The 15,882-nt window shown below is 34.9% G+C and overlaps 1 protein-coding gene across 2 annotated transcripts in view; it reads left to right on the forward strand.

Annotated features, from left to right (window-relative positions):
* Positions 1–15,882, forward strand: part of CDC42BPB (CDC42 binding protein kinase beta) — a 159,460-nt gene that overhangs the window by 79,420 nt on the left and 64,158 nt on the right. For both annotated transcript variants that reach the window (XM_043982415.1, XM_043982416.1), the window contains exons 7-11: positions 562–762; positions 4,523–4,771; positions 8,431–8,510; positions 14,174–14,340; positions 14,462–14,581. In XM_043982415.1, the coding sequence (XP_043838350.1) occupies positions 562–762; positions 4,523–4,771; positions 8,431–8,510; positions 14,174–14,340; positions 14,462–14,581 (817 nt within the window). The remainder of the gene's footprint in view (positions 1–561; positions 763–4,522; positions 4,772–8,430; positions 8,511–14,173; positions 14,341–14,461; positions 14,582–15,882) is intronic.

Here is a 15,882-nt window from a genome sequence, read left to right on the forward strand (position 1 = left end):
ACTCTTTTGTGGAACCAATTTTTTTTGGGGGGGGTGAGGCAATTGGGGTTAAGTGACTTGCCCAGGGTCACACAGCTAGGATTTGAACTCAGGTCCTCCTGAATCCAGGGCCGGTGCTCTACCCACTGCACCACCTAGCTGCCCCCACACTCTTAAATTTTATATTGTAAGGTTTTCTAAAATATTGAGGTGGATACACATAATTTGGCTATTTTAAGATTACCTCTTAAATTGAATTTTGCTTATCCATACTGGGCTTTTAGAACATGATCATTAGATTAAATTCCATGGTTATTTCCTTTTTCTTTTATAGTTTTTTCTTTGTAAAAAAAAAGTAGAGTTTTATTGGAAGAAATAATAATAGCTTGCATTTCTGTAGAGCTTTACAGTTTATAACGTGTTATTTTTCAAAACAACTAAGGAATATGTAGTGCACATATTGTTATTCTAGTTTTACAGGTGAGAAAAGTAAACCTCAGAGAAGCTTAAATGACTAGAAATATTGAGCAGTTGGTGGATTTCTGGGCTTTAATTTAAAATCTTTTGTCTTTCTTCCCTAAGGTCCAGTCTTCTGTGGCAGTGGGCACACCTGACTACATTTCACCTGAGATTCTACAAGCAATGGAAGATGGAATGGGGAAATATGGTCCAGAATGTGATTGGTGGTCTCTAGGTGTTTGCATGTATGAAATGCTATATGGTGAAACGCCTTTTTATGCAGAATCATTAGTGGAAACCTATGGAAAGATCATGAATCATGAAGTAAGAAATAGTATTTCTAAATAAGTATAGTATTTGTTCTTTTGTATTTTTATCTAAATAAGTATATTTGTATTTGTATCTAAATAAGTATAGTATTATTCTTTTGTAGTCATATAATTTCACCTACATCAGGTATACTTTGGAATTTTTAGTGATGTGATTTGCTAAGTATAAGTCAGTAGGGATGAAGAGATTTCTTCTTTGATTTGATCTGTAGACTATATTATATGCCACTTATTAGGCCAAATCCTCTTTGGATCCAAGTTAGGGAATTTAAGAACAACATGATAACTCCTGGGGTTCAAACTCCTGGGTTTCCATTTGCTCTATTTTATTAGTATCACTCTTACACATTCATTTAATACATCTTCAGACACACAAAATTAAAGCATGGCAATGATCCAATTCCTTGGGTGTCTTTCATTGCTTGTATGAAGCTCTGCTAAAGCATTTAGACTTGAGGTAAGAGCCAAAAACAGCTTCAGAGATGCCCTGCTGGGTCATTCAGGTAAGAGATGCTTAATAACCCCTTTGTAACTAGTTTGTTAGCAAGCATGTTGAGGAGAATTAATAAGATAACCTGTTTTCCACACTTGAAGGACAGTAAACCCCCTTTATTGTTAGAGTTCAACTCATTAAGATTTGTTATCTCACTTCAATCTAAAAAAATATATCTCAGTATCATTTAGAATTTAAAATACTTGAGACAATGTCTAGCTAGTATGACTTCTTAAATATTCAAGTTCTATAGAATCAGATTACCTATTGAAATTTAATTATCTTATACTTAAATATATATATTTTTTGTTTTTTGTTTCTTTTTGTGGGGCAATGAGTGTTAAGTGACTTGCCCAGGGTCACACAGCTAGTAAGTGTCAAGTGTCTGAGGCTGGATTTGAACTTAGGTCCTCCTGAATGCAGGGCCAGTGCTTTATCCACTGTACCACCTAGCTGCCCCCAATATATGTGCTTTTAATGAATAAGTAACTATCATGAGAGTCAGTTATTAATCTAATGTATTGGAGCGAGGAGTTAGGTGGAACTGCAAAATACATATAGAAACTTTGACAGAGGTCCTTTGAAGTCATTGTGTTTGTGTTGTTTTTTTTTTAATACTGGTATTTTTTTTTTCTGTGAAAAGGCATCAATAAAATTATAAGGAAAGAGTGGGGAAAATATGAATAAACACAACTATTCACTTTACACAGTTCCTCCCGCCCCCAGGAACAGTCATATGTAAAATGAGATCATGCCATAATTTACAAAATAGCACCCCAGTGACCACAAACAGTTGCAGTTCCTAAAGTGTTCTAACTTAATCCAAGGATTACTGTTTTCTAGAGAGTATAGCTCATTTAAAAAAATAGGCTGTTAAGACAAGATTTCTTAAGTATGTAATTATCACATTTTAAAGTCATTTACTCTTTTAAGTATTTCTTGAAATAAACTTATTACTATATACAAGACATTAGTTGACATTATTTTTTTTGAGAAATTTTGGTATATGGGTATTTCCAGCTCTTAAAGATGTGAGAAAAGTAAACTATATTATTGTGTTTGATTTTTTTTTTCTTTTAAAATGGTAAATATTGGTAATAGCTAATGTTTGGAATTTTCACTTATCAAATTTCTTATTACAAATATCAGTTAATCTCTCAATTGAACTACTGATTTAAAAAGTAAAATGAAAAGTTTATACTATTTGACTATATTCTATATTAACACTATTAGAAACACTTGATCTAAAATATTTTACAATAAATATGATAGGAAAAAGTTTTTGTACTTTTAGTATAATTTATGAAAAAGCTGGACTTGTAAATTCTAGGAATTATAAAGATAATTGACCTTCAAGTAATACTATATGCCTAATATTTCAGTAGCAAAAAAAATCAAAGCATTTCTATCAAGGAAGTTTAAGGAACCTAGAGATTAATTTATAGCATGACAAAAAAACTCGTCAAACTACTATTAGAAATGCCTAGGATTTAGAATTGAAAGTCCACATGTGAGTTTTTTATCTTGTATATTCTTTTCATTTTTGTAGCAAGTTGGGGAAGCATTCTCTGGAAAAAAGTATCTGATGGAAAATTATTGCTATTGTGTTTCAATTATCAACTAGCATTTTCAGTTTAGTCGTCACCTTTTTTCTGAGTAGTGTTTGGCTGTGGCTTTCATTTAAATCAGTGGTTCTCCAATATGTTTGAATAGAGCACTGGTTTTTAAGGTATTAAATTATGAATACTCATAAACTCTAGTTAAGGGTAATTCTGGGTCCCTTCATCTCTCCCCTTCCCCTCTGCATCTTCTCCCCTCAAAAAGCAAAACTTTCAAAAACAGCTTCCTTATTCTTTATTGAAAAATATATCCAGCTCCTCTTCTAAACCTAGGACTGTTTTAGGAAGAGGTAAAGAGAAGCCAGTCTTTGTCCTCTCGCATTTCTTTTTCTTTCTTTCTTTCTTTTTTTTTTTTTTTAGTGAGGCAATTGGGGTTAAGTGACTTGCCCAGAGTCACACAGCTAGTAAGTGTTAAGTGTCTGAGGCTGGATTTGAACTCAGGTACTCTTGACTCCAGGGCCAGTGCTCTATCCACTGCACCACTTAGCTGCCCCCTCGCATTTCTTTCTCTTTTTAAACCATTAATAACTTGAGTAATTGATCTTCTCTTATTTTATACAAAGGCACAGTGGGCATGGGAAAATGGAGATGGTACAAAGAAAATCTGGGTTCTTAAAAGTTTCAAGATAGAGTACTACATCCAAAGTAAAGTAAAGTAATCCAAAGTAAATATATAGAAAGTTTTCTCTGTCCTCTGAAGTTCAATAAACATTATCCAAATAGAAAATATCCACTCTTTACTTTTTTGTTAATGAAAAATAAATTTTCTCAATATTTGACATATCATTAGATTATATTTTTGTTATTGGAGCATTTAAGCTCAATACAGTCAGGAGTTTTTTCTGTATACTTTTCCTGGATATTTAACCCCTTCTACTTCCAGGTAATTAGGTGATCTCTAAGTGTCGCTTTTGGGTCTCATAGACTCTATTGAGATAACACATGCCAGGTTATATTTAAGAAGCAGCTATAAAAAAATATTGACTTCCCTAGTAGACTTAATTAGCCTTTCTGTGAGACTCAATCTCTAAAGGTTTAAATCTAGAAATAGGTTCTTGGAAATGAAAAAGTTGAATTGTAATGTTGTCATCCTTTCCTTTTCCCCTTTTCAGCTTTTCTCTTACCTCTTCTTTTCTCCTTTTTCCTTCCATCTTGCCTTTTGCTTTTTCTTTTCTTTTCTTTTTCATTATCTTCAAAAAGCATATCTTCTTTATATAATACCAACATCATCTTATGAAAACAATATTCCTCCATCTCCCACAGATAAAAAACAAAAAAAGTGTGAGAGACCATCACTATTCTCTTCCTAAAATGGTTTAACTTCCCAAAACATGGTAATTCACAGAAAATTTAGACACATACAGAAGGGTTCTCAGTAGATGAAAAGGAAAAGGATATATATTGATTTTAAGTGATATTTTTCTTCCAATTAGATAACAAAACTTAAATCTGAAAAATCCATTCTTCGTCTTTTTGGTTTCAAAATTTTATTCTGGGCCAATGGGACTTTTTTGAACTAGAACTTCCATTTTGATTACTGTTGTGTACTATGTGATTTTTGATAAAATCTGACATAAAGATATATATATATATATATATATATATATCTGAATAAATGTTGAATTTAATTTTTTTTTTTGTAGGAGCGATTTCAGTTTCCTTCTCATGTCACAGATGTGTCTGAAGAGGCAAAAGACCTCATTCAAAGACTCATCTGTAGTAGAGAACGCCGACTAGGGCAGAATGGAATAGAAGATTTCAAAAGGCATGCATTTTTTGAAGGAATCAATTGGGAAGACATACGAAATCTAGAAGCACCATATATTCCAGATGTTAGCAGTCCTTCAGATACATCAAATTTTGATGTAGATGATGATGTGTTAAGAAATCCGGTAAGCATAAAAACATTGTTTTATTGGTTATTAGTATAGCTTTAGATGAGAAACACATGTATTTCATTCCCAGGTTTTTTTGTTTTGTTTTTTTAACCAATTGGTTTCCAGTGGTAAATTTTATGACTTTGGAAATTTTGGGCAACTTGTCCTTTGTACTTTATCTGAAGTCATGGTCTAAGAATCTCAATTGTATTTTGCATGCTAGCCAACCTGAAATACTTCTATGGTTGATTATCTATGCACATATAATATTTTGTGTTTGTATGCTTTTTTCCTTTTCTAAGTAATTATATATATATATATATGTATATATATACACATACATACATATTCCTACTTCACCACTTGAGAACTGTTATCTTACACAAATTATTTAACCCCATTTGTCCTATTTCCTCATCATTAGATTGTGGATAATTGCACTACTTTACAGGTTTGTTATGAGGAAATCTGAAGGTCCTGTTTAAATGTTAGTTGGAAGTTATGTTGTGCACAAACTTAGATTTCTTAAAAAGTTACATTAGATATAATCAAGGATACATAACAGAGTAAATACATCAACACAACTCAGCCCTTTCAGAATACTGTCAATTCAATTTCACAAATATTTATAAAGAGACTACTCTATGCAAAGCACTTTTCTGTGTTTTGGGGATACAAAGATAGAATCAAAGTCCCTGCCTTCAGGACACTAATGTTTTATTTGGGGGTTGGTGAGGGATATAACATATATACAAATAAGTATTGTATAAGGGAAATTGTGGAGGAAGAAGGCTTCACTACACGGGAATCAGAAAAGGTGTTAAACTAAAGAGCTAACCCCTAAGTCTAGTCTTGATGGAAAACAAGAATTATAATAGTAGACATGAGAAGAAAGTGCATTCCAGATATGGGACCAGCATAAGAGAATTCATAGAGACAGGAAATGGAGTATTAAGTTTGGAAAATAATCTCCTTTGGCTGGCAGGAAGGATTTGTGAAGGGCTGTCCTATGGAATAAGGATAGTAAAGTAGCTAGGAGTGATAATGTAGAAGGCTGTAAGTGCTTTGCCAAGAAGTTTATATCTTATTCTAGAGATATTGGGTCATTGTTCATGGTTTTTGAGCAAGGGTGTAACATGGTGAGACCTGTACCATAGCAAAATATAGAACCTTATAGAAGATGTGTCAAAGAAAGCAGAGGAGATGGAGATCAAGTCAGAGGCTACCACTACAGTAGTCCGGGTGAAAGGTATTTGGGTCTTCAAAGAGAGTGGAAGCTACAGAATGTAAAGAGTGTGAGAGAGGGAGAGGTAGAATTGGAATGCTTGACAACTGATGGGATTGGGAAATAAAGGGAAGGGAAAAGTCAAGTGTGATTTAGAGGTTATGAACTTGGAAAGGAGCTGATGTATTCCTTAGAAATAGTGGCCTTTGGGTTAATATTAGTTTGGGTGGGAAGCTAATTGATTCTGTTGTGAACATATTGAGTTTGAGATTCAGGGGGGAAATCCAGGAGGGGAGATACCTATAGGAAATTGATGGAGTATAGGAGAGACATTAGGACTGTACATATTTATTCATTTATGTAGTTCATGTATATACACAGGTATACATATACACACATGTATGTATATACATATACATGCACAATATATTTCTGTAGGGATAATACTTGAAACCATGGGTACACATGAAATCAGAGAGAGAGTACAGAGAAAAAAGGGAGGAAGAGTCCTCAGGGAACATTCATGATAATGAGGTAGTATATAGATGATTCAACAAAAGAGACTGAGAAAAGTGGTCATCAGGAAAAGCAAAAGAGAAAAATGTCTGATAGAAACTCTGTTTTATATAAGTTTAATTTGATTCATTGGACTTTACAGTTTATATAATGACATTTTTTTTCTGTAGTAGAGCAAATTAATCTGTGCCCCCATGTTACCCCTGTTTTCATTCCAAAACAAATGACATAATTTAGGAATAAAAAAATTAAAGTTTAGTTAAATGGACATGGTTTCCCAAAAGTAATTAATTCTGCTCCTGAAGTAATTTAATTAAACGTACTTGGGACTGCTAGAAAGCCTTTTCCTGACATCATAGGGTCTTAGATTTATGACTGGAGAGGTCATCTGGTCCAACCCCTTTATTTTACAGATGAGGAAGCTGAGCTACAGGTTATTTAACTCACCCAAAGTCTCATATGTAGCAAATAACATCAAGATTTGAACCCAGTTCTTCTGACTCCAAATCCAGTACTTCTTTCCACTAACTTAAGGTAGTGACAGATACTCTTTATGAGAATGTGACAAAGTATTGTCATTGTGGTTCGGTGAAAAGATTAATTATTTGTCTGAAATCTGCCCTGCCTAGTGAGAATGCCCAGTCACAGTGTCATTTCCTTAATTTGCTCTCTCCCAATTTTAATTGTATGATAATTTGGTTAAATTTTAAGTCCTGAGTTCAGTACTAATGGAAATGTTCACATCATGGTGCATGGAAAAGAAAGAACAAAAATGTGACTAATGCTGATACTATTTTTCTGAGACTATAAAGAAGTATTTCACATTGTGAGATTTCTCTGTTATCCTTATAGTTACTAATGCTTAAAGAGTATTAATCTCAGACTAAATAACAGAATTGAAGTGGACCAAATTGCATGTTTTCTAACTGTTCCAGTTTATCTAATTTTAGGCTAAAAACATTCTTTTATCTCTTAAGCCAGCTTACACTTATGATTATGAATTCAACTTAATTTTCCAGTTTAATGTTTGATGAGAACTTAGGTTTTATCTTCCACTTTATCTTTAACTCACATATTTAATTACATAGTACATTATATTAAGCATTTACATAATAAGTAAATGCCTCTTGACTAGTTGACATTTCCTTAGTAGCTCATTCTCTAAGAGACATGTATTTTAACTAGGAATGGTAAAAGTTAAGTTTTCTGAGCTGCTTATGCAAAACACAGCATGTGTTTAGAATTAAGTTGCAGATGTCTCACAACATATTTTTTACAAAAATAAGCAGTCACATAAGTCATCATAAATTTACTTTTTAAGCTTATCTGATTGTTATATGATTTCATATGCCTAACAACAGTCAAAGAGTGATGGTGTTTACTACCTTGTAATTGTGGGCAAGTGACTTCCCCTCTCTGGGCCTTAAGAATAATAATAATAGCTAACACATAGCACTTTAAGGTTTGTAAAATGCCTTATGCATATCTTATTTGATCTTTACAACAACCTTGGGAAGTAGGTGCTGTTTTTATCCATACTTTACAGATGAGGAAAATGAGACAGCTGGGGGTTAAATTACTTGCCCAGAATCACATAGCTAGTGACTAAGTATCTGAGCCTGGGTTTGAACTCAGGTCTTCTTAACTCTAGGCCCAGTGCTCCAAACACTCTGCAACCTAGCTTGGATTAGATAAACTCTAAGATTCTTTCTACCTGAAATCCTGTGAGCCAAGTGGAGCTGTCCAATGATTGAATAGCCCTGTTCTTACATTCTAGAAAATTTTTTTATTCCTTATCTAAACATGTCAAAATTATCATTGTATAAATTATGCATTTTTTGAGATAGCATTGTCTTATTTTCTTGTTTCATTTGAACATGATTTTTTTGTATGTGATTGATTGTATGTGGGTTGTTTTTTTTTTTTTTTGCAGGAAATAGTACCTCCTGGTTCTCATACTGGCTTTTCTGGATTACATTTGCCATTCATTGGTTTTACATTTACAACTGAAAGGTATGTTTTGATTTATTACTTAAAGATAGCAGATTAGTACTTGGAATTAAATGAATGGTTACTTTATTGAATAGTCATGAATTGTAAGGTGTTAGTATAAATGTTGTTTGTTGATGTAATGAGTTAGACATTGTCAGTAACAAAAGCAGTAAACACTAGATCTGCTTTTTCCTCCATCTTGGAGCCTTGGAGGCCTCCTGGAAACAGGACTTCTAGAACAGCAAAATGTCTGGAAGCATGTGGTCCAAGGCCATTTTTGCTGGCTACAAGCAAGGCCTGTGAAACCAGAGGGAACATAGAGCTCTTTTGAAAATTGAAGGAGTCTGAAACTGAATTCTCTTTGGGCAAATGTGCTTATGTATACAAGGCAAAAAACAACACAGTGACTCCTGGTGGGAAACCCAACAGAACAAGAGTGATCTCGGGGAAAGTTACTTAGGCTCATGGTAATAGTGGAATGGTCAGGCCAAGTTCAGAAGCAGTCTTCCTGCCAAGTCAGGAAGGATTCTGAAGGCACAGGATCTGAGTGATCCTGTATCCCTCAAGGATCTAGAATATGAAAACTGATTGAATGAAATCACACATTTTTTGCAAAAAAACAAAAAAAACACACTAGATGTTAGATCATAAAAGACGGTCCTTCAGACTTAATACAGTAAGAATTAGTCCCTCAAATTCCTATTTTCCATTAATATTGTTAAAACTTGTCATTTTTTGGATTTCACTTAACAGAATGAAAAATAAAATATTCAGAACAGAGATCTTCAAATTTTTTTCTGTGACTTAAAACTATAAGAATTGAACTACATGTTTCATTTCTATTGGGTACCATCAAATAGAAGAATCTTAACAAGACTCTACTGCAAGATCTTCTCTCTCATATTTTATTTTATTTTATTTTATTTTATTTATTTTTCGTGGGGCAATGAGGGTTAAGTGATTTGCCCAGGATCACACAGCTAGTAAGTGTCAAGTGTCTGAGGTCAGCTTTGAACTCAGGTCCTCCTGAATCCAGGGCCAGTGTTCTATCTACTATGCCACCTAGCTGCCAGTCATGCTTTTCTTAAATCCAATTCACTGCAAGTCATGACATCACCCCAATGTCATGGTTCTCTTCAAGAACGCAGGACAAACCAGAACAAAAACAAGTTTGTAACTCTGCGATATGCTTTCCAGAGGTGTACTGAAATTGCTGTCTACAAGGCTTCCCTGATCTCTTAACTACTAAATCAAATGGCTTTTTCTCAAGCTTCATAATCCTTGAATTTTATGAAATTGTATCACTGTTGATTATCCTCTCTTCCCTTGTATTCTTTGATGCTTATCTCCTATCCTGTTAGGATCAGTATGTCCCAGGGTCTTATTTCTACTCCCTTTTTTTTCTCCACTTTGTTGGTAATTCATCTGCTTACATAGGTTGAAATATCATCTCTAAACAAATTAGTACAATATATGTGTGTGTAACCCTAGTCTCTTTTCTGAACTTGTTCTGTATCATGATCTACCTGTTGTACATATTCTTCTGGATCTTCTTTAGAAATCTCAAATTCAACTTATATAAAATGAAACTGAATATTTTTCTCCCTGGAGCTCAGGGAGCTTAAGTGCTTCTATTCAAGGTACTATTTTCATTCTAGTCACCCAAGTTCATAAACACTAAATCCTTTTCGAGCCTTCCTTTTGTCTCTATAGCATCTGTTCACAGGACTACAATTCTAGTTCATTCTCTCATCGCCTTTTTTTACCTGGACTACCAAAAGTCTCCTTAAATTGCTGTACCCACTCTTATCCCTTCTTTTTTGTTTTGTTTTGTTTTTTTTCGGCAACAAACATTTATTTTATTTTTCAGTTACATATAAGGGTAGTCTTCAACATTCATTTCCATAAGATTTAGAGGTCCAAATTTTTCTCCCTCCCTCCCTTTCCTCCTCCCTCCACAAGATCGCAATCAGGTTATATATGTACAATCCACAAGTGTTCTTTTTATCAGTTCTTTCTATAGGGGTGCATAGTAAGCTTCCTCATTAGTTCCTTGGGAATTGTCTTGCATCATTGCACTGCTGAGAGTAGTTAAGTCATTCATAATTGCTCATTGAATAATACTGCTGTCACTACACACAATGTCCTCCCAGCTCTGCTCACTTTACTATACATCGATGTTCATTAGTCTTTCCGGGTTTTTCTGGGATCATCCTGTTTGTCATTTCCTGTAGCACAAGACCATTCCACTACAATCATATAACACAGCTTTTTCCATCATTCCTCAATTGATGGACATTCCCTTGATTCTCAATTCTTAGCCTCCACCAAGAGTTGCTATAAATATTTTTTGTTCAATTTTTCTCCCTTTTCTCTTTTTCATGATTTCTATTGTTAACTGTTTCCCTTCCATCCTATTCCTTTCCCCATGATATTTATTCTATTATCCATCTTCTTTCATCCTATCACTCTTCAAAAGGGATTTACTTCTGTCTGTCCCCTCCCCCACTCTGCCCTTCCTTCTTTTGCTCCTCTCTCTTTATCCCCTTCCCACCCAATTGAGCTTGTACATTATTTCCTCCTTGAGCCAATTCTAATGAGATTGAGGTCTTTGAGCCAATTCTGATGAGTGTTAGGCTCATTTACTGCCCAGATTAAATAGATTACTCCACCCAGTTGGGTGTGTCTGTTAGTCCCTCCTTGAGGCAGCTCTGATGAGTTTAAGGTCCTTGAGCCTTTTCTGATGAGTGTAAAATTCATTTACTGCCCTGCTCCTCTCCCATCTCTTCCCTCACTCCATAAGCCTTTTCCTGTTACTTTCATGTAGGATTTCACTTCTGCCTTCCCCCTCCCCCAGTGCATTCCCTTCACCCCTCAATTTAACCCTAAAGATGTCATCACCTAGCTAAGTGACACAGTGGACAAATCATCACCCCTGGACCCAGGGGGATCCCAGCCAAAACCCAGCCTCAGACACAAGACAGTTGCCCACTGTATGACCCCAGGTATGTCCCCCAGCTCCAATTTTTTATGGTTCTCTAGGGTCTTGTATTTGAAAGTCAAATTTGCCATTCAGTTCAGGTCTTTTCATCACAAATATCTGAAAGTCTTTTTCATTAAAGTCCCATTTTTTTCTGCTGAAAGATAATGCTGAGTTTTCCTGGGTGGGTGATTCTTAGTTGTAATCCCATTTGCTTTGCCCTTTGGAATATCATATTCCATGCCCTCTGGTCCTTTAATATAGAAGCTGCTAGATCTTGTGCTATCCTGACTGGGGCTCCACAGTACTTGAATTCTTTCTTTTTGGCAGCTTGCAATATTTTCTCCTTGACCTGAGAGCTCTGGAACTTGGCTATAATATTCCTAGGAGTTTTCCTTTTGGGATCTCTTTCTGGAGGTGATAGGTGGATTCTTTCAATTTCTATTTTAGCTTCTTCTTCTAGAATTTCAGGGCAATTTTCCCTGAGAATATCTTGGAAGATGGTGTCTAAGCTTTTTCCTTGATCATGGTTTTCAGGTAGACCAATAATTTTCAAATTATCTCTCCTGGACCTATTTTCCAGGTCAGCAGTTTTTCCCAGAAGATATTTCACATTGCCCTCTATTTTTTTTATTCATTTGGATTTGCTTTATTGTGATTTGGTTTGTCATAAAGTCACTAGCTTCCATTTGTTCAATCCCAATTCTTAGGCAATTATTTTTGTCAGAGAGCTTTTGTACCTCCTTTTCCATTTGGCCAATTTGACTTTTCAAGCTGTTGACTTTTTTCTCATGTCTTTCTTGCATCACCCTCATTTCTCTTTCCATTTTTTCCTCTATCTCTCTAACTTTATCTTCAAAGTCCTTTTTGAGCACCTCTATGGCTTGAGACCAATTCATATTTTTCTTGGAAGCTTTAGATATAGGGGCCCTGATGTTGACATCTTCCTCTGAGGGTGCCCCTTGGTCTTTCTTGTTACTGAAGAAACTTTCTGTGATCCTCACCTTTCTCTGTCTGCTCATCTTGCCTTTCTTTTACTTGACTTTTAGCTCCTTAAAGTGGGGCACTGTTTCCAGGCTGCAGTATCCAAAGCTTCAGAAGTCCCAGGTGGTATGATTTAAGGAGAATCAGATTCTTCACTTGCCTGGCCTGTTCCCAGACCAACTTGCTAATCAACCAGCTTTGTGTGTTGTGGTTGTTAGCTCCTAAGAGCCTGTGCCCCTCCCCCACCTGGGCCACTGCTACTCGAGCCTATCTCCTGGTTCTCAGCAGGGGTGTAAAATCCAAGTTCTGCCTTAGCACCAGCATAGACCCCTGTAGTCTCCCCACTGCCCAGGGCTCAGCCCACTCACCAGACTGTGAGCTTAGTTCTCGCTTCAGCTGATTCAGAGGCTCTGTGGGTCTGCTTTTCTGGTAAGGCCTTCCTGGGACTGTATCTGTGTTTTCAGGGTGACTTTGGGGTTGGTCTCGACTCCTGTATCAGCACAGCAGCTCCCTCCTTCTGACCTTCCAAGCTATTCTCGGTTAGAAGATGATTTCAGCACATTCTTCTGTGAGTTTTGCTGTTCCAGGCAAAAGTGTTATTTGGATGTTTTTTGGAGCAATCGTGTCAATAGTTCTTATCCATTCTTTACATAGGTGCCCCAATAATCCTTTTCAGGGATAACTCTGACCACTTACCTGATGAAAACCCTTGAGTGGCCCCCCCATTACTTCTATGACAAAATGGAAACATCCTTGCATCTAAGGCATTTTCCCAGTGTATTGTAGATCCTTCCCCACGCCTGTATTTTACTCCTTCCTCATATTTAGATCTCAGAATCCTTATCTTCCTTTAAGATTCAATTTAGGTATCATATTTTTGATGATGCCTTCTCTAATCTCTGCCCCATCTATCCCCCTAAAGTTAATGATTTCTCCCTCCCAGAATGGTTACCTTCTTATGTATACATATTGTAAACACCATTTTCTTTTCCCTGAAGGAAAATTCTTTGCAACCCTAATGCCTAGCACAATGCAAGGGCATACGATAGTTGCTTAACAGAAGTTTGTTAAATTGAATTTATTGTAATAGATTAGAGGATTATAGTTAGTCGTGTTTATCACTCCAGTTGATACACTGTTAGATCCTTGAGGGCAGGTACCATAACTTATCTAAACTGTGTTTATCCAGTACCACAGTAGATGCTTTAAAAAAATGTTGACATTCCTGTTATTGAGCAAATAAGATCAAATTTAGCATTTCAAGCTATTAACCCAGAGGGTGAATGCCATGAAATTTTTTTCTATCCAAATTAAACTTAGGGGAAAAAAGCTTATTTTTGCAGTTTTAAACTATAAATGAAATGATAAATTCATAAATGATACAAAACATTATCTATTATATTACATATATTATATAATAATAAGTAATATAATATATACTAACATATTTTATATAAATTTTTATATGTATAAAAATTATGTAAATGAAATAAATGAAATTTATTTGTTTATATGTGCCCAGATTATTAAAGTCTCGCTCTAAGAAATTATTTCATCAAATTGTTAGTATTCTAATAATCAACAATTTAAAACAACTACCACAACAATCATACATTTTTAGATCCTTTTAATAATATTTTTGAAAGTCATTATTACAATTCTTAAAATGTAAAAAACTTTATGTTTATTAGATTTAAAATTTTTTCTCTTTAATTTGCAGCTGTTTTTCTGATCGAGGCTCTCTAAAAAGTGTAATGCAATCTAATGCTATCACCAAAGATGAGGATGTGCAACGGGATCTAGAGAACAGCTTGCAAATTGAAGCATATGAAAGAAGAATACGAAGACTAGAACAAGAAAAGCTGGAATTGAGCAGAAAATTACAAGGTCAGTTGTGGAAACAATTTTGAGTCACTACACTGTGGCACAGTAGCTTTTGTGATTCATTTACAAATTAGCCAAAACTTAAGTTCATTCGAACATTTTTTCTTATTCCCATTCTCTAAAGAATCCACACAAACTGTCCAGTCCTTTCATAGTTCAGCTCGTTCTACAGGAAACTCAAACAGAGATAAAGAAATCAAAAAGTTAAATGAGGAAATTGAACGGCTAAAGAATAAAATAGCAGGTATGTGTTTTGATTTTAATATGTAACACTTCAGCTTCTATATTGGAATGTTAGGTGTTAATCTATCCAGATTAAGAAAAATAGCATACTAAATTCTCAATTAAAAAAATTAATCAAATAAGAAATCTTCTCAGTTATTTAAATTTGGGTGGTATTTGTCAATAGATATAAATAATCTTAACTCTAGCTGCTTTGGTTGTAATAATATACGATTCTTTGTAGGCTTGGGTAAGAAAAATTGACTTGTCAAAAACTACCTCAGTGAGGTAAATTAAAACAGGACATAACAGATAAAATAAGTAATTATGATTGCAAGAAATTGAAAAGCCTTTTTCTTTTTTTTTTTAATAAAAGTATTTTATTTCCAGTTACATGTAGAAATAGTTTTCAACATTTGTTTATATAAGATTTCTAATTTCAAATTTTTCTCCCTCCCTACCCTCCCTCTCCCCTCCCCTAGACAGCAGGTAATCTGATATAGATTATATATACATAATAACATTAAACATATTTCTGCATTAATCATGTTATAAGAGAATAATCAGAGCAAAAAGGATAAACCTCAAAACAGAAAAACAACAGCACCAAAAACAAAAGAAATAGTATGGTCCAATCAGCATCCATATTCCACAGTTCCTTTTTTATTTCTTTTCTTTTTTCTGAATTTGGAGAGCCTTTTCCATCATGAGTCCTTTGGAACTTTCTTGTACCATTGGATTGGTGAGAAGAATCTAGTCTATCACAGTTGATCAACACATAATGTTGATGATACTGTGTATATGTTCTTTTGGTTCTGCTCATCTCACTCATCATCAGTTCAAGCAAGTCCTTCCAGGTTTCTCTGAACTCCTCCTGCTCATCATTTCTTACAGCACAATAGAATTCCATTACATTCCTATACCACAACTTGTTCAGCCATTCCCCAATTGATGGGCAGCCCTTCAATTTCCAATTCCTTGCCACCACAAAAAGAGCAGCTATAAATATTTTTGTACATGTGGGTCCTTTTCCCTTTTTTACGATCTCTTTGGGAAAAAGACCCAAAAGTGGTATTGCTGGGTCAAAGGGTATGCACAGATTTATAGGCCTTTGGGCATAATTCCAAATTGCTCTCCAGAATGGTTGGATCAGTTCACTGCTCCACCAACAATGCATTAGTGTTCTAATTTTTCCACAGCTTCTCCAACATTCATTATTTTCTTTTTTTGTCATATTAGCCAATCTGATAGGTGTCAGGTGGTTCCTCAGAGGAGTTTTACTTTGCATCTCTCTAATCAATAGTGATTTAGAGCATTTTTTCA

This window comes from Dromiciops gliroides, chromosome 2 (assembly GCF_019393635.1).
Source record: "Dromiciops gliroides isolate mDroGli1 chromosome 2, mDroGli1.pri, whole genome shotgun sequence".
Lineage (NCBI taxonomy): Eukaryota > Metazoa > Chordata > Mammalia > Microbiotheria > Microbiotheriidae > Dromiciops > Dromiciops gliroides.